The 19,733-nt window shown below is 31.6% G+C and overlaps 1 protein-coding gene across 1 annotated transcript in view; it reads left to right on the top strand.

Moving 5' to 3' along the window:
• LOC108481604 (probable LRR receptor-like serine/threonine-protein kinase At1g07650) overlaps positions 1-19,117 on the top strand; it is a 35,633-nt gene extending 16,516 nt beyond the window's left edge. Inside the window, exons 11-22 of the mRNA XM_017784715.2 lie at positions 7,408-7,473; positions 7,947-8,012; positions 8,106-8,141; positions 8,272-8,312; positions 8,513-8,889; positions 8,964-9,162; positions 16,248-16,397; positions 16,832-16,950; positions 17,091-17,301; positions 17,397-17,634; positions 18,195-18,345; positions 18,613-19,117. Coding sequence (XP_017640204.2) covers positions 7,408-7,473; positions 7,947-8,012; positions 8,106-8,141; positions 8,272-8,312; positions 8,513-8,889; positions 8,964-9,162; positions 16,248-16,397; positions 16,832-16,950; positions 17,091-17,301; positions 17,397-17,634; positions 18,195-18,345; positions 18,613-18,984 — 2,026 coding nt within the window. The 3' untranslated portion in view covers positions 18,985-19,117. The remainder of the gene's footprint in view (positions 1-7,407; positions 7,474-7,946; positions 8,013-8,105; positions 8,142-8,271; positions 8,313-8,512; positions 8,890-8,963; positions 9,163-16,247; positions 16,398-16,831; positions 16,951-17,090; positions 17,302-17,396; positions 17,635-18,194; positions 18,346-18,612) is intronic.
• Positions 19,118-19,733: the final 616 nt, after the last annotated feature.

Here is a 19,733-nt window from a genome sequence, read left to right as displayed (position 1 = left end):
TTATTCACTTGTGTCTTGATCCGTAGAAATCCCCAAATTATGTTAATATCTCTTTTGAGAGTAAGAACAGCTGACTCTAGTTGATTAATTAAAATATTTTTCTAATTAAAACCCCTATTGTCGCATTAACTCGATCTATGGATTCCTCTATTAGATTTTACTCTAATTTGGTAGATTTATTTTGTCCTATTTTTAGGATTGCATGCAACTTCACTCAATTATGCTAGATCTACTCTTAAATAGGAACTTTTTCTCCACTAAAATAAGCACATTAAACATGAATTAATATCCTAAAAATATTAAAACACGAAATAAGCATACATAATTGAGAACAAGAATAAAGTATTTATCATGTAAATCAAAAATCAAATAATAAGATTCATCATAAGTTTCATCTTCCTTAGGTATTTAGGGAATTTAGTTCGTAATTTGGAATGAAAACATCTCAAAATTAGGATAACAACAAGACATAACGAAACTCAATAAAACTTAGAAGGAAATTAAATGGAGGTCTTTAATTTTGAAGGAGATCTGCTTCTGAATTGATTCCGATGGCGTTCTTCGAGTCTTTTCTTCAATCTTCTCTAAGTGCCCCCTTATGTCTTCTTCTAATTGGTATTTATAGACTTTAGAATGCTAAAGAATCCTAAAATTGAGTTTTTCCACGTATATTGGAAGTAGGGTGCGATATCGACACGGGCTAGCACATGGGTGTGTGGCCAGCCTGTGTGGAAATGCCCAGGTCGTGTGGATCCTGGAAACAGCTCTTTTGTCCGATTTTGACTTGTTTTTCACTCCTTTCACTCCCCTATGCTCACCTAAGTTAGAAACATGAATTTAAAGGATTAGGAGCATCAAATTCATTAATTTACTAAATAAATAATCCAAAAATGCTTCAAGAATAGGATTAAAAACATGTTACTTTTATGGCTTATCAACTAGTATCTGACGGATTTACGGGTTGGGCTATGGCATAAACCAACAAATATCTTCCTCTCATTGAGTATTGTAAATAGAAGATAGAGGAAATAAAGGATTGTTCTCAATAAATGTAACATCAATAGAAGCAATATATTGTTTAAGATTAGTTCAGTTACATCTAGAACCCTTTCAAAGACAATAATATCCAAGACACACACATTTAAGAGACTTTGAATCCAATTTGTCACCCGTGGATGAAAATCACGAATAAAACAAGTGTTGCCTAATGTTTTAAATTCAATAGGAAATAAAGAATTTGAAAGAAATAATATATTATAAGGTATACCACCATTTAATACATAAGATAACATACGATTGATTAAAAAAAAGTTCTTACAACATCATCCTAAAAACATTTCGTCACATTCATTTGAAAAAAAAAAGAGTTCTAATTACCTCAAGTAAGTGTCCATTTTTCTTTCAACCACTTCATTTTGAGGTGTATGCACATATGAAGATTGGAGTATGCCATTTTGAGTTATGTAAGATTTAAAAATATCATAAAAATATTATTTTGCATTATCCCTTTGTAGCACGCGAATGAAAACATTAAACTATGCTTTAATTTCAGCACAAATGCACAAAAGATACATTATATTTTAGAATGATTTTCATTATATATAACCAAGTAATGTGTGAATAATCATCCACAAATAAAATAAAAAATTGAAATCCAAACTTAGACATAATAGGACACGGACCCCAAACATTATAATAAATCAACTCAAAGGGAGACTTTACTAGTTTATTAACTCTAAGTACTAAATAGAGATGATGATGCTTAGAAAATCAATATGACTCACAATCTAGTGAAGATAAATTCTTAAATTGCGAACACAACTTCTTGAAGGATATCAAGGAAGGATGGCCCAAGTGACAATGCACCTCAAAAGGGGAAATCACATTAGAACAAGCAAACAATCTTGGCACCTTTGTATCAAGAACAAAAAGACCCCAAACTCATATCCTCTATCAATAATCTACTTTGTAAGATCCTGAAAAAGACAATGGTGAAGAAAAAAATGAGACACAACAATTTAGAGCACAAGTATGTGTACTTTCAAATAATAGGTTAAAAGAGAAATATGATAAGTTTAACATTAAAAGAGAAATATGATAAGTTTAACATAACATTTAGGGAAATAGATCGTGTTTGGTTAATGGTGTTGAATCTATGAACATAAGATGTTGACCCATCAGGTAAAACAACTTTGAGAATATTTGTATGATAAATGAAGGTGGAAAAAGTTTTGAATTACTTGTCATATGATTTATATCGCCATAAAAAATGAACCATTTGGAGGATGAGGAAAAAAGGCTATAACACCCTTCACTCGATCCAACAGTTGAATCTGAAGTACAAGATGCCACATTCGTTGTCAGAGCAACTACAGTAAAATTACAATAAAATATTCATAAGCACATGAAATTTCATGTCAAACACATTCATTTATAGTTAAAAAAACTAAATGGAGTTGTAATCAAGTTTACAAAAGCTCTTTTGTTTACTCGAGTACGAAATAGGACAAAATTGTAAAGTATTAAAATTTCAGAGTTGGCGTCATGATGTCACCTTCTCAATTTTGTGACATCGCAAAATATTTTGTCATTTCATGACCTTAGGCCACACGAGTTCACAACTTGACTCATTGTCAATCGACGTTGCAATGAGAACTTTCTCATCGAGAAGAAGACCCTATTTTTGGTAAAAATGAACCATTTGGTACCTATTTCAATGCTTCCAAATAAATTTACAATGTAACCACCTAATGTCAAACTCAATTGATCCATAACATGCATAAAACTATATCAATCAAGTTAAAACACTCAATTCAACTTCTTAACCAGATGTTCACAATATTTATACCAATTAAACTTAAAATTTTAAATACTATTTGAGCATACTAACCTAATTCATTCAAATACCTAACCTTACATATGCCAAATCTATCAAAACTTATCAATTCTCTTTTAAAATACACATAATTCATTCACCAATACTTTTATGTCATCTACGATGAACTCCAAATGACCATTTATCAATATATACATCAAGCATAATCATTATACATACCATTTCAATACTTACATTAAGTTAACCATTCATTTACCTAATACCACAATCTTCTACATGCTTAGTTCAAATAGATACATATATATTACCTCTCTAGAAACAAAAAATTTCCATTTCAAGCATTAACCAAATCATTTAACACAAGTAACATTCAAAAACATCATATGCATCATAATCATCACATGTTACCAACATTTATCAAGACTTTCATACATTAAAGGATGTACCAAAATACTTATATACATGTCAAAATTCCTTGACTCAAGGTAATCAAAGTAGCTATCGAAATAAAGATAGTGTGAGCGATCTGACTTGATGTGTTTTGCAATGTGAAGATCTACAAGGGAAAGAGGAAACAAACGGGGTAAGCATATGATACTTAGTAAGTTCATAGGTATTAAACAAAAGCTTACCTTATCTTTCAATTAAAAATAATAGGTTACTAAGCTTGACATAATTGGCTAGACATGGAAAAGCACAACATCAAGAAGGTGAGTTTAACATATAATCAAACCATGTAATATCACAAGTGTTTAATATACCAGTTCATATAGTAATAAGTAATAAACTCAAATCTCATTCAATCCAAAAGTAGTGTAATCACATGTATATATATCAAAGCTTTGTTCTCATATCATTCAATAGTCTTTTATTTGAACATCGAGTTTACTTCATCTCATTTCAAATTCTTGTTTTATATAGAATATTTTACCCGATGAAACCCTAGTAAGATAGACTCGGATACACAGGTAAAATACAACACACCAGATAGCTCGTAAGAGCTTAAACTATACTATAACAGGACACCAAAGAGCAAAGCATGTAGCCATCAAATGCATTCTCATAAGTAGATACACCTCTCCACCACACTAAGGTCTCTGTAGGGACATATATTATTTAATGGTCCATAATAAATGATAGATCCCGATATAATTTGTAATGATCTCCATAAAATCATATATCCCAGACAAGCATGCAAAAAACCCTATTGACATGTCGATCGTATCCTAACATTTACTAAGTTCAGACAAGCATCTATTGCACATATAAACATTTCTTTACAATTAGTCCAGCTTTCACCTTTATACTAATTTACCATAATCAATTCACAATAAATCATAAATTCAAATAAACAAATACATAACAATTTGAACACTCTTGTCCCATATAAACTTGAAAAACAACAAATAAGCTGAACCTTCTGGGATTAACCGGTAATTATTGTTTTTCCCAATTATCTCTGATTTGATTCAATTATTGATCTAAATAATTATTTTAAGTAATTTATCAATACCACACATTTTTATATCTTTACATGATTTGTATGAATCTATTTAATTTTATTTTCTGAATGCCTCTTAAATTTTGCAATTTATTAAATTTAGTCCCTAAAATCAAAATAACTATATCTATTAATTTTTGAGCCTTGATTTTAGATTTGATCTTAACTATATCCATTAGAGACCCTCGATATCTATTAATATTGAGATTTCAAATTAATTTTACATTTTATTCACTTTAGTCCTTATGAATAAAACTAAAAATTAAACAAGTACAATTTAGTCCTTTTTCACATATAAGCTTAAAGTTTATCAATTTAACACCAATTTCTTCAATAAATCAATAATGACAACTATCAAAAGTTTTAACAGTTTTGCAAATTGATACATGACTAGCTAAATCAAACTCCAATAACCTCAATAACATATAAATCACAAGAAAATGACTTGAATGCTTACCAATTTTGTTGATCGAAAGTTTTTGAAGGTCAAAACCCTTTTTTTTTCTATGTTTCTATGGTTTGGACAGTAAAGAATAGGTAAAAGATGACAAAAATCCACTAATGTATCCTTATATACTTTGTTTTAATTTTTATTAACATTAATTACTTAATTTAATATTTAATTAACTAACCTTAATCATGTTTAGCTAAAATTAGTGGATGACAATATAATTTTCCACTATTTGATATAAAAAAATGGTTTTATTACCATTTGTGACCTTTAGCTATTTGAAAATCTATAGCAATAAGACTTTTATAATTTAGTTCCTATACCTTAATTTAGCAATTTATAGGCAAAATTCAAATATTAAACTTTAATAAACTATTATACCAACTCCGTTATATATTCAAATTTAATATTCACGAAAATGAGATTTCGAAATTGCATTTTCCGACAACATTGAAAATCAGGTAGTTACATAGGCACTCAATGGAGTTACCTGACTCGATGATAGCAGTGATAAAAGAAGTGAAAGTTTTAGACAATGAAATTGATGAGTCACTAAACTAACTAAACTCATGACAAAGGTAAGCACACCTATTGAATAGTAGTATAACTATAGTGAGTCGGGAATATCATATCCACGAGGATTAAAAGTACTAGTAATTACTATCTTTTTATTATCTAGCCTATAAATTAAAGGGGATGTTTTTAATCTAAATTTAACTAAACTGATTATTAAGAACGCGACAGAGAATAGAATGAGAAAATAAATTGAATATAACCAAAGAAAAAGACAATACCCAGGAAAGAATCCACCTAGACTTCATTTATTATTCTGAATCTAAATTAAACGATTTATTCACTTGCCTTGATCCATAGAAATCCCTGAATTATGGTAATATCTATTTCGAGGATAAGAACAACTGACTCTAGGTTGATTAATTGAAATCTCTTTCTAATTAAAACCCCTACTGTCGCATTAACTCGATCTATGAATTTCCCTATTAGATTTGACTCTAATCCGATAGATTTATGTCGTCCTATTTCTAGGATTGCATGCAAGGCACTCAATTATGCTAGATCTATTCTTAAACAAGGACTTTTACTCCACTGAAATAAGCATATCACACTTGAATTAATATCATAGGTTTCATCTTCCCTCGGTATCTAAGGAATTTAGTTCATACGTTGGGAGGAAAACATCTAAAAATTAAGAAAACAACGAAACATAAAGAAACCCAAAAACTTTTAGAGAAATTGAATGGAGATCTTTAATCTTGAAGGAGATCCTACTTCTGAGTTGGATCTGTTGGCGTTCTTTGAGTAAATTCTTCGTTCTACTCTCCATGTTCTCCTTAGTCCTCTTCAAATAGGTATTTATAGACTTTAGAATGCTCAGAAACCCTAAAAATTGGCTTTTTTCGCGTATTTGGGAAACAGGGAGCGATATTGACATGAGCTAGCACATGGGCATGTGGCCACACGGGCGTCTGCTCAGCCCGTGTGGGAATGGCTTGGCTGTGTGGTTCCTGAAAATAGCTTGTTTTGTCCAATTTTGGCCTGTTTTTCGCTCCTCTTGATCCCCTATGCTCACTCTAAGTATAGAAACATGAAATTAAAGGATTAAGAGCATCAAATTCACTAATTGACATAACAAATCATCCAAAAATGCATCAAGAATGGGATTAAATTTTGTTACTTTTATGGCTTATCAGAAATCGTCTTGTTACTTGATGTTGCAATACTTGTTGACTGTGATCTCCAAGCCTTATTTTAAAGCTTCACACAGTTGTGCTTTGTGTGGCCTGACTCATGACAATAATAGTAGTGGAGTACCTTACTTGACGAGAGTAGTGATAGAAGAAGTGAAAATTTTAACCAGTGAAATTGTCTCGTTACTTGATGTTGCAATATTTGCTGACTGCGATCTCCGAACCTTATTTTAAAGCTTCACACAGTTGTGCTTTGTATGGCTTGACTCATGACAATAATAGCATAAAATTCTCCCAGTCTCTTGATTATGGTTATCGTTACCCCCATCATGACTACTTAATCCTCGGGTTTTATTTCCATGACTCACTAATGCATTACTATTAACTTGAACAAAATGAGAACTTTCAATATGCAACCCTTTCTTGGAAACATCTTGCAGTGATGAAATCTCAGAACTTGAGAGAATCTGAGATTTGACAGCTTCAAACTCTAAAGGAAGGCTAAAGAGAAAACTAATAATTATCATTTTCTCCCATTGAGTCTGTTAAACTTTCAGATCCGAGCTGAATGGTAGCAAAACATTAAGCTTCATACATCCATGAGATATTTCCTCTCTAAGAATACAGAAAATCCAAATAATCCAGTTTTGTAACAAACTCACAGTGAATAATCAAAGTGATTACCTCATTGTCAATAGAGCTGCGAATCTACAAGAACAGTTGTGAGCCATCTCTCAATCAAGCCTGTCTAGTCTCATCAGTAGGTGGATCATTAATCAAGTGGTTTTCTTTATTGATACTCCTTAAATAAATCCTGATGGTTTTGCTCCAATTCAAATAGTTTTATGTAATGTTTTTCAATGACATCTCGTCTCATTTACCTGTAATGTAATTTATGATGCTAATTAAATAGGTATCTGACAAACAACTCAATCAGTGGTCCCATTCCGTATTGGATCAAGAGCTTAAATAGTCGCAGGTAATTCATGTTTAATTCGATCTTTACGATGCCTCGCTATTTATACCTTATTTATAAAAATATATTCAGGTGTGCTCATAGGAAAAGACTTTATGTATTAGTCTTCATTTTCAAGTAGTTTCAGTTCGATTCGATCGCAGCTTGGTAGCATGAAAAAGTCATGTTAAACATGTGACCTGAACAGAGATCCTATTTGGAATGGTTAGCATTCAGAAGTTGTACAATGATTACTGATATATTTGTTGTTATTTAGGCCAATAAAACCTTATTAGATATTGAATTCCAAAGTCTTTTAACTATTCTAAAAGAATAAATAAACAAACTGCATGGCTTAATCTAACTCCAAAAGTTCGTAATGTTTTGAAAGTGTTTTTGAATACTTAAACCATCATCCAGTGAAATGTTTGGTCATCTATACAGGAACATAAGATGCATTCATAATGTAATTGAAGAAATATAAATTTATTTTGCAGTGAAGTAGATCTTTCTTACAATAATTTTTCTTGGGACTCTGTACCACTCGATTGTCGTGAATCACTGTAAGAACGATTTTCCCCCCAAGTTCTTCCTTGAACATTCCTTTCGTTTTAGCTTTCAAAGTTTACGAAGTAACTATTTTGATGTTCTATCAGAAACTTGTTCAAAAGCTCCACTGGAGGAAAGAATTTGTAAGCTCCAATTTAACAAACTTCTTAAGAGAAATCTAGAAACTTTAATTGTCAACTTACCAAACTTCTAAATGAAGTCTAATTCTATTTCACATAAATTGATTTCTTTCATGATTCTACCATGATATAGACCACTGAGAGAGTGTTTGCAAAGCTTTTCATGTTCAGAAGGTAATTTGCATTGCTTTGACTAAAAGATGCTAGTATGTGCTTCAATTGTACTTTCATTCATGTTTTGATCTTCTTTTGTGTTGTGTTTTGGGGTGCTTAATACGTATACTCAATTGATCAAATAACTGTAAATTTCTTCTGCATTTCTTTGTTTAGTTTGTGTACATTTAATAAACACTTTACCCTATTTTTTTCTGTAGATCAGTATTCTTTCCATATAAATTGTGGTGGGGAAAAAACTACTATAGGAAACATTGATTATGAAGCTGATCACGACCAAGGGGGTGAAACGAAATATGTTCCAACAGGATCAAAATGGGAAGTTAGTAGCACAGGACATTTCTGGGATAAAAATATTACCTCAACTGACTATATAGCACATAATGTATCTGTGCTCAAGATGAAAAACTCTGACTTATACACCACAGCACGCCTCTCTCCCCTCTCGCTCACTTATTATCTTAACTGCTTAGGAAATGGAAACTATACTGTGAAACTTCACTCTGCAGAAATAGTAATAAGAGACAATAGTTCTTTCTACAGTCTTGGAAGGCGGCTCTTTGATGTTTATATACAGGTATTAAATCACGTTGCACATGCTCTCCTTGTCCTGTTCTGCTCCAGTCATTTGATTCAATTAGTTTGTTGCAGGGGAGACGCAAATTGAAGGATTTTAACATTAGAAAGACAATCAAAGGGGTTGATAAGGAATGCATTCTTGAATTTAAGGCTGTTTCTGTAACCAATAAGACCTTGGAGATTCGCTTTCATTGGGCTGGGAAGGGAACAGCAGCTGCACCAAAGAGGGGAACATATGGGCCTTTGATATCAGCCATCTCTGTGAAATCTGGTAAGCCATCTCTGTGAAATCTGGTAAGTTACACACTCTTAACAGAAGCCTATGTTTTCTTCTCATGCTAATATATTTATCTGAGCTTGATATTTTCACTTTGTGATGGGCGTAAAGAAGATGCATGCCAATGTCTTTGACTCAAGGTCAATCTCAATTTATTGCTATTCATTTCATAAAATTGATTTTTTTTTTAAAGAAAACGACCCAAGGTCAGTCTCAATTTATTGCTTCATGAATAATTCTCTTCTTAATAATGTTATGAATTTTTTCATATATTGCTTCTAGTCCAGAATATAGTGTTTGTTGTTGGGACATTTTAAATATTTAAAGTGTTCTAATAAATAAGTATAATTAATTAAAAGTTATATTATTTAATTTTTGAAAAGAATTATAAAATTAAAATAATAATATTTGAATAGTTATAATATTAAATTAATAATTATGTGTTTATTTTAAAGACATTATTATTCGTAAAAGCACATATTGAATGTCTCTATGAAGAGATCACATGAAAATTCTTATAAATAGGGATAAGATTTCATTTGGAAATCAAACCAACAAATTCTAAGATTCTTTCTTTCATTCATATTATTAGATTATTCTATAAAGTATTACTGCAGAAATCCTTTGTAGAAATTGAGTTTCTTGTTATATATTGCTTAGTGCGTAGTGGACTATTCTCGTCAGTGCAAAACGAAAATAGTCATTGGCTTCATCGTATCCTCGAGGTTAATTTACTTGGAACTCATTTGTACACCGAAGATAGTGGCTTGAAACACGCCTTAGAGCCTTGTCCTATTTCTTCTTTTTCTGTTCGAGTTTTAGTCGTATGTTTGAGATTTTCCTTGCTGAAGATTTGTACTAACAAATTTAAGGTTATAATTCATGATGACTACCACAATACATGAAAGTGGAACACTAAGGGAGTTGGCTTCCAACTTTGTCAGACTTGATCGGTTTAATGTCCAATTTTTGACGATGGCAAAAAAAAAATGCACTTTTTATTATCAATTTTGAAGATTGCTTATGTTTTGGATACTCCAAGACCTGAGGAGAATGAAAACGAATCTATTGCTGCAACCTGAGAAAGGCAAAAATGGGACAATGCTGATTACATATGCATGAGCCACCTATTGAATGGTTTATCTGATGGTTTGTTCGACACCTACCGAAACGAGGTCACTGCTAGGAATTATGGGACAGATTGGAGACAAGATACACGACCGAAGATGTTACAAGTAAGAAATTTCTTGTTAGTCGTTTCAATAATTATCAAATGGATGATGGTCATTTTGTTATGGAACAATTCCATGATATTAAAAAGATGTTGAATCAATTCAAGCAATATGATATAAAAATGGATGAAATGATTGTTGTATCCTCCATAATAGACAAACTTCCTCCATTTTGGAAATACTTTAAAGGAAGTCTAAAACATAAGAAAGAGGAAATCTCTCTTGAGGCTTTGGCAAATCATCTTCATATTGAAGAAGAATATTGAAAGTAAGATTAGAACCTAAATTTTGAAAATGTCAAAGTGCATGTTACGGAGGAAGTAAAAACTACTAAACTATTCAAGAGAAAGTTTAAACAGATTGATAGAGCACCTAAGTTTAAAAAGAAACAAAAGGGCTCATGCTATCATTGTGGTAAACTAGGACATTTCAAGAATGAATGTTGATTTTTAAAGAAGAAACCATCTTCTAAGGCTGATAATAACAATAAGTTTGTTCCAATGATATCTGAAATTAATATGGCACAAGATGATAATACATGGTGGATTGATACTGGAGCAACCAAACATGTGTGCAAAGACAAAAGCATGTGCACAAAGTTCTCACAATTTGAAAATGACAGTGTCTTGTACATGAGAAATTCTTCCACCGTAGTAATCAAAGGCAAGGGGTCTGTTGAACTACAATTCACTTCTGGAAAGGTTATAACATTAAATGATATATATTGTGTACCAGAAGATAGGAAGAATTTAGTGTCTGGAAGTCTGTTGAGTAAGTTTTGTTTCAAACTTGTTTTTGAGGCAGATAAGTTTGTTTTGTCTAAGGAAGGAATTTTTGTAGGGAAAGGGTATAAGTATGAGAGTATATTCAAAATCAATATTATTAATAAGAACAAAAATATTATTTCTGCTTATATGGTTGAATATTCTTGTTTATGACATTATAGATTTGGTCATTTGAATTAGAGAAAATTGAATGACATGCGTAAGTTAGATTTAATTCATATTTTTAATAATAATTTTGAAAAAATGTAATACATGTATCTTGACTAAAATTACAAGAAAACCCTTTCACTAAGGTTAAAAGGAAAACAAAATTGATTGATTCGATACATAGTGATTTCTGTGACATGCATAATACTCCTACATTAGGTGAAAATAAATATTTTGTTACTTTTATTGATGATTGTTCTAGATATTGTTATGTACATTTATTACATTCAAAAGATGAAGCGCTTGATAAATTTAAAATTTATAAATCTGAAGTTGAACTTCAGTGTAAATCATTTATCAAGTGCTTAAGATTGGATAGAGGTGGAGAATACTATAACCCAAGTTATTTTCAATCCACTAGAATTGTCCATCAAGTTTTAGCCCCTTACACACCATAACAAAACGGTGTAGCTGAAAGGAAAAATAGAGTCTTGACTAAAATGGTAAATTCAAAGTTATCATATTTAGGTCTTGGACAAGGTTTTTGGGGAGAAGCTGTTCTAACATCTTGTCATATATTGAATAGAGTTCTTAATAAGGAAATTAAAATAACCCTATGAACAATGGAAGAAAAGGAAACCAAACCTTAATTATTTGAAGGTTTGGGATTGTAGAGCTATTGTCAAAGTTCCAGCATATTTATAGGATATGCACATAATAGCAAGGTATATAGGTTCATGGTAATTGAACCAAATGATTCAGTTTCAATTAATACTGTTATTGTATCAAAAGATGCTATTTTTGATGAAAATAGATTTAATTCTATTTCAAGATAATTACAGCCACTACAATTGATTCATTCTTCAAATGAGAATGAGATTCCATGAGAACAAATTGATAATAATGATGAATCTTGTCAAGAATTAAGAAGAAGTAAGAGGATTAAAAAGGTCAAAGATTTTAGACCAGATTTCATTATGTTTCTTGTAGAAGGAAAAGGTGAAAGTATATGCACTAATATATCTTATTGTTATAATACGAAATCTGATCCCATTACATTTGAAGAGGCAATAAAATCTCAAGACTCTACTTTTTGGGAAAAAGTAATAAATGATGAGATGGATTTAATAATGGGAAATCAAACTTAGATCTTAGTTGATCTATCACTGGATTCCAAACCAATAGGTTGTAAATGGATGTTTAAAAACAAAATGAAGGTCGATGGAACCATTGATAAATTTAAAGTAAGGTTGGTAGCCAAAGGTTTTACACAAAAACAATTTATTGATTACTTTGATACCTATGCTCCAGTAGCAAGAATTGCTACAATTAGACTCTTAATATCACTTACCTCTATATATAATTTGGTTGTTTACCAAATAGATGTTAAAAACTATATTTTTAATTGGTGAATTGGAAGAGGAAGTGTATATAGAACAACCAGAAGGATTTGTTATTCCAAGACAGGAGCATAAGGTATGTAAGCTTGGTAAATCTTTATATGGACTTAAACAAGCACAAAAAAAATGGCACCAAAAGTTTGACAAGATTGTTTTAGCTAATGGCTATAAAATAAATGAATCCAATAAGTGCATATATAGCAAATTTGAAAATGGAAAAGGTGTCATAATTTGCTTATATGTAGATGACATGTTTATTTTTGGCACGGATTTGGATCAAATAGAAAACCGAAAGAAATTCTTGTCAAACAACTTTGCTATGAAGGATATAGGTATATCAAATGTTATTCTTGGGATTAAAATAACCTGAGATAAAAGTATTATGGTTTTATCACAATCACCATTATATTGAAAATGTGTTTAAAAAATTTGATCTTTTCAACTGTATACCAACATCTACACCTATGGATTCTCAAATAAACTTATTATCTAATACTAGTAGGAAAATTGATCAATTGAAATATGCAAGTCTAATTGGTTGTCTTATGTACATAATGACTTGTACAACACCAGATATTGCATATGCTGTTGGGAAATTGAGTAGGAACACAAGTAATCCAAGTAGTTTGCATTGGCAAGCTTTGAATAGAGTACTTAAGTACTTAAAGAAAACTATTAACTATGCATTCTGTTATAATGGATATCCTTCATTTTTAGAAGGGTATTCAGATGCTAGGTGGATTACAAGTTTGGAAGAGCATGCATCTACTAGTGGATGAATCTTCATTCTTGGTGGATGGGTCATTTCTTGGGGTTCCAAGAAACAAACATATATTACTGATTCTAGTATGGTAGCAGAATTTATTGCACTAGTCGCTGCATCTAAAGAAGCAGAATGGTTAAGAAATTTGTTTTATGATGTACCTTTATGGCCTAAGCCAATTTCATCTATTTCTATCTGTTGTGATAGTGAGGCTAGTCTAGCAAAGACATATAACCAAGTATATAATGGAAAGTCTAGACACATTGGATTAAGACATAGCTCTGTTTGACAATTAATCTTTATTGGAGCGATCATTATTAATTATGTGAGATCACAAGTGAAAATTTGGTGGATCCTTTGACAAAAAGTCTTGCTAGAGATGTAGTAAAAATAACCTCCAAAGGGATGGGATTCAAGCCTATTAATTAAAGTCACCCATGATGGAAACTCGACTCAATGCTTGGTATAACGTCAAGTCTTAAGTTCAATGAGACAAAGTACCTTATGAGTATGTGACTATTAGCACTATAAATAAATCTATCCTAACATTAAAGTGCTAGGTACATGTAATGATAAGGGAAGGATGAGTAATGTACTCTTAATAGACCCATAACATAAATATGTTAGAGTGTTATAATTACGGGAACACTCTTGATGGGATCTACCTATTTGAGTGGAAGTGTTGTCGTTTCTAGGAGCTCAATGGCTTGGCTCTGACAACACTCATAAAAGAGGATAGAGACACATGGCTAGGGGTCAGCAAAACTCGATTCGACTCGAAAAAAATAAAAAAAATTTTGAATTTCGAGTTAAACGAATCAAGTTATTCGAGTTAATCGAGTTATTTGAGTCAACTCGATTTTTTTTGAATTTCGAGTTCGAATCGAGTTAAGTTTTCGAATTCGAATAACTCGAATAATTCGAATAATTCGAATATCAAACTATAATATTTTACATTTTTACCCCAAACTTCTAAATCTTTTTACTTTTCCCTCAAAACATTTACTCCTTCCTACTCCTCCTCCTCCCAAAACTTTTACTCCCCCCTCCCATCCCAACCCCCCATCTACCCAAAATTCATTTCCCACCAAAATTTTACTCTACCATTTACTTTTCCTCAAAATTTTACTTCCAAAAATATTCAAAATTTTTTATTTTCCCTCCAAATTCTTTTTAATATTTTCCCTTCAAAATTTTACTTCCCCCTATTTATTTTCCCTCAAACTTTTACTTTCCAAAATATTTTATTTCCCCAAAACTTTTACTTCTCACCCTTTACTCCCAAATAAAAATTGAAATTATCCAAAAAATCCCGAACATAAATATTAATAATTTTATTTATATCTACCATTTATATTATTAAATTAAATTTCACATTTTATATTATTTATATTATTGAATTGTTTAGTGATATTGAATATTTATATTAAAATTGAATTATTAATGATGCCATAAAATATTTGTGTTTAAATTTTATATTGGTGTCAATTTCACATTTTATCTTTAAAATAACTTTTATTAAAAATCACATTTTACATTTAATATATTTTTAATTCCAAAATACATAGTGACAAGAATCGCAAATAATTGAAACAACTAAGCAAGTAAAGAAACTAACTCGTATATAAAAGATTAATAAATAAATTATGAGGTGATGAAAGTTAATAAAAATTTGATTATGGTTGACAAATTTTATTACGGTAGGTGACAGTGGTTACAAGAACCCAAAATTATTTTTTAAAATTTAACTCGGACAAATATATTCGATTCAATTCGATTTGAATTCCATCTCACTCAACTCGATTCGAGAAAATTTCAAATCAAATTAGGATGATAAAATATGATTCATCAACTCGATTAACTCAAATTTTTTTTCATTCGATTTGATTCGATCGAACGCTCACCCCTACACATGGCCATAATAGTGTCCTTAGATACTACGCATTGACCGATGTTAAAATCATTGTGTGAGATGTTTTCGGTTAATCAAATTGAATAGTTAGTTCAAAGCTCAGTCTATCATGCAATTTCGATGAACTTTAACATATTTTCACTAAGTGAATGTTCAATCGTAAGATACATTCATTTATGCAAATTGATTTACAAGAATATCAAAATCTAAAATATTTTAAAAATGGGGAAGATTGTTAGAGCATTTTCAAATATTTATAGTGTTCCAATAACTATAAATGAATGAGTGTGATTAATTAAAAGTTATATTATTTGATTTTGAAAAGAATTATAACTATTTAAATAATATTATTTGAATAGTTATAATATTAAATTAATAATTATGTGTTTATTTTAAAAATATTATTACTCAGAAAACTCCTATAAATAAGAATTGATTTCATTTGGAAATCACACCAACAAATTCTAATATTCTTGCTTTCATTCCTTCATTGTCTAATATTATTAGATTATTCTACAAAGTATTACTGCAGAAATCCTTTGTAGAAATTAAGTTTCTTGTTATACATTACTCAGTGCATAGTGGATTATTCTCGTCAGTGCAAAACGCAAATAGTCATTGGCTTGATTGTATCCTTGAGTGAACTCATTTCTTCTTTTTTTGTTCGAATTATATTCATGTGTTTGAGATTTTCCTCACTGGAGATTTGTACTAACATTTGTCTCGCAATATGATTACTTATTGTATGAATTTGAAGTGTTGAGTTGTTTTAATTCTGTGAACTGTTATATATATAAAGAAAACAACTTGAGCGTGACTTGGTTTGTTGATTTTGTGTAGAGTTTAAACCTCCGAATGACAGACTAAAGAAGATAAAGAAGATACTAATTGTGGTTGGAGCTGTAGTTTTGATTTTGATCCTAGTTCTTATGATTTTGGGTGCTCTTTGGTGGAAAGGTTGGTTGTGGGAGAGAATATCAAGGGAGGAAGGTAATGTATATCGACTTCATCAAGTTTAAGTTTGGAAAAAAAATTATAGCAGCATTATTACACTCTTTTAGTTTTTTCTGAAAATATACAAATGAAAATGAAGCATAGAGCTGTAGCTGAGAAGTTACTGAAGAGATGAACCTTTTGAGCTCTTTTAATTTTTTCCATGTACTATGGAACTGTACAAGGATTTAATGTTACTTTTCATAGTTATGACAAAAAAATATGCTCAGCTATCATAGAAATTGAGATAATCACTCATGTCAAATAACGTTGTTAAATTAAAAATGAAACTTGAAGATAAGATTGATCCTTCACTAATACAACACTAAAAAACTATGTCAAAAAATCATTAAAAAACTATGTCAAAAATCATTCTCATGTCTCTATTAGATATAGCTCAGCTTAGCAAATTGACCTTGTACCTTGAACAGAACTTAGAGGATTAGATCTGAAAACCGGAGTATTTACCTTAAGACAAATCAAAGCGGCCACAAACAACTTTGATGCAGCAAATAAAATTGGGGAAGGTGGTTTTGGATCTGTCTACAAGGTGACATACAACGCTACTATCATCATTATTTTTCAACACTTCTCCCCCTCCTTTACTGGTTATCCTGGAAAAATACATATAAAACTTACATGAGAGATACAATTTACAAATGTGAAAAAGTCACTTTTGCTTCAATGCAGGGCATACTATTGGATGGTGCGATAATTGCAGTTAAGCAGCTTTCTTCAAGATCAAAGCAAGGAAACCGTGAATTTGTGAATGAAATAGGCATGATTTCAAGCCTACAACACTCAAATGTTGTTAGACTATATGGATGTTGTGCTGAAGGAGATCAGTTATTACTGGTATATGAATACATGGAAAACAATAATCTTGCACTTGCTTTGTTTGGTAAGCTTAAAAATGACTTTTACCGTTCGACTCATCCATATTAAAAAAAAAAGAAATGAATCAATTACTTGTTTTGTAACTTATGTCGATGACAGGTACAGAGGAAGTCCAACTGAGGCTGGATTGGCCAACGAGGCCGAGAATTTGTATTGGTATCGCAAAAGGTCTGGCCTTCCTGCATGAGGATTGTCCTCTGAGAATTGTTCACAGGGACATCAAAGCCACTAATGTATTACTTGATAAGGACCTTAATCCTAAGATCTCTGACTTTGGTCTAGCCAGGCTTGATGAAGAGGAAAACACCCACATCAGCACCAGAGTTGCTGGAACTATGTGAGCTTCCTTCTTTTTCCATTCAATAATTGCAAGATAATTTCCATCCTTTGACAATATGAGCATCTAACTGAACTTTCAATTCAATCAGATATCAAGATGTTCATTTTGTCTTTTTCTTTTCTTCCCTTTTTAATGTATTTTTTAATGATACATGGCATAAGCATAGTGAATCAATATTGGTTTTAATGTCATCCCTGAAAGTAGAATTGCCACACGCACAAGACTATTGCAGTACCTAGATTCTGCATGTAGAAAAGTAGTACATCAAAAATTGAGTTGAAAGAACTCTAGTATTTAGTAGCAGTAACTAGTGCCTCGAATACATGCACTGTTCCACCAATTTTTATCCACATAAATAATGATGTCTTTGAAAGGAATACCTTTTCAATGTTTCCAGCTTTGTGCCTATGCGCTTGTTTGTTATGAAAAGGTATCTCGAATCACGGTAGTTTTAGTCGTAGCATAAACATGTAAAAAGCTACCAGTAAAATTAACTTGTGCAACCGTACCATCTGAACAATATTATAGTTCACAGAATGACCATCTTATGTCTGCAGAGGATACATGGCACCAGAATATGCATTATGGGGCTATTTGACCTATAAGGCAGATGTTTACAGTTTTGGAGTAGTAGCATTGGAGATTATTGCTGGGAAGAACAACATGAAATACCGACCAAGTGAAAATTTCGTATGCCTTCTGGACTGGGTAAGAACAATATCCACTAATTTCTTCGTTGTGTCTCACGTTGAGCATAATATATTATTTGAAATATTCAAATTGCTTGCATTCTAATTTCGAAGAGGACATCATTTTTCATCATTGAAATAAAATGGTGATGTCCTTTGTATAGACAGAAAAACTCACATGGCATTCGAGGGAAAGTTTGTATTTGATCCTTCAGACTTAGGTTGGGAATTAATTGCATTCTCCATCATTTTCTTATCTTTTCCCCTCTTGTACGTTTTATCTCAGGCTCTTGTGCTACAACAAAAAGGAAATCCTTTGGATCTAGTGGATCCAAAGTTGGGTACAAAGTTCGACAAAGAAGAAGCAATGAGGATCATAAAGGTAGCTCTGTTATGCACTAATCCATCACCAGCACTCAGGCCTACAATGTCTGAAGTGGTCAGCATGCTCGAAGGTCGTAATGATGTTCATGAAATCATCAGCGAACCAAGCTCTTATGGTGATGGCATGAGGTTTAAATCCTTAACAGAGTTCGATCAAGTTATCCTCCAGAGAAGTGAAAATACATCCATTATTCAGTCATCAGGTTCTGCATGCATAGGATCATCTTCAACATCTGCTCACGATCTATACGAAAAAAGTTCAAACTTCAGTTAAGTAACATGTTCTCATAAGCAACTTTTCTGATAGATGCCAGTATAAGAAACAGAACTGTCTGAGGAAATGATATGTAAATGGTAAAAATACATTGACCATAAATGGAAAGTGTTCTTTTCAGAAAACCCAAAAACCTACCATTACAGTATGGTGGTCATAATTTTTGTTGGGTTTTTGACACACTTTAACCGGATAAAGTAAGAATTTCAAACAGAGCACCAGCAGCAACGTATTATACCCGGATAAAATATGAAGGAAAAATGCTTGAAGTTCAAGCTTTTAGCTATTGTTGGGGATTTTTGACAACAGAGGAACGGAGCAGAGGAAGAAATACAGGACAAAACAAGGCAGTATTTTTACTTGCTCACAAATGTGCAGCAAGGGAGCTATGGCTTCAGCTCATTTAGCTCATTCATTCAATTAGAATAACAATACATTTATAGATAAAACACATTACCAAATACTACCTACGCCCACTTAGTAGCCTAGAGACTTGCTAAGCATTACTTGTACACATCAATAAGCCGAATTATCAGCTCAATCATCACCTAAACCCATCAAAACATCAATAACTAAGTTCATTTTCAACCAAATTAAACTAAATTGCAACTACAACAGTCAACATGTTGCTGCAGCATGCAGCATGCATACAAGCCGTATGCACTCAACAAAAACATAACAGCAGCATGGATGGCCAATTTCTAACAATTTTTTTGTTAGCTATTATTTTTGTTACATTTCCTAGCTTG

This window comes from Gossypium arboreum, chromosome 6 (assembly GCF_025698485.1).
Source record: "Gossypium arboreum isolate Shixiya-1 chromosome 6, ASM2569848v2, whole genome shotgun sequence".
NCBI classification, from domain to species: Eukaryota; Viridiplantae; Streptophyta; class Magnoliopsida; order Malvales; family Malvaceae; genus Gossypium; species Gossypium arboreum.
Note: the sequence above shows the minus strand (reverse complement) of the source record. Positions and strands in the feature narration are given on the sequence as shown.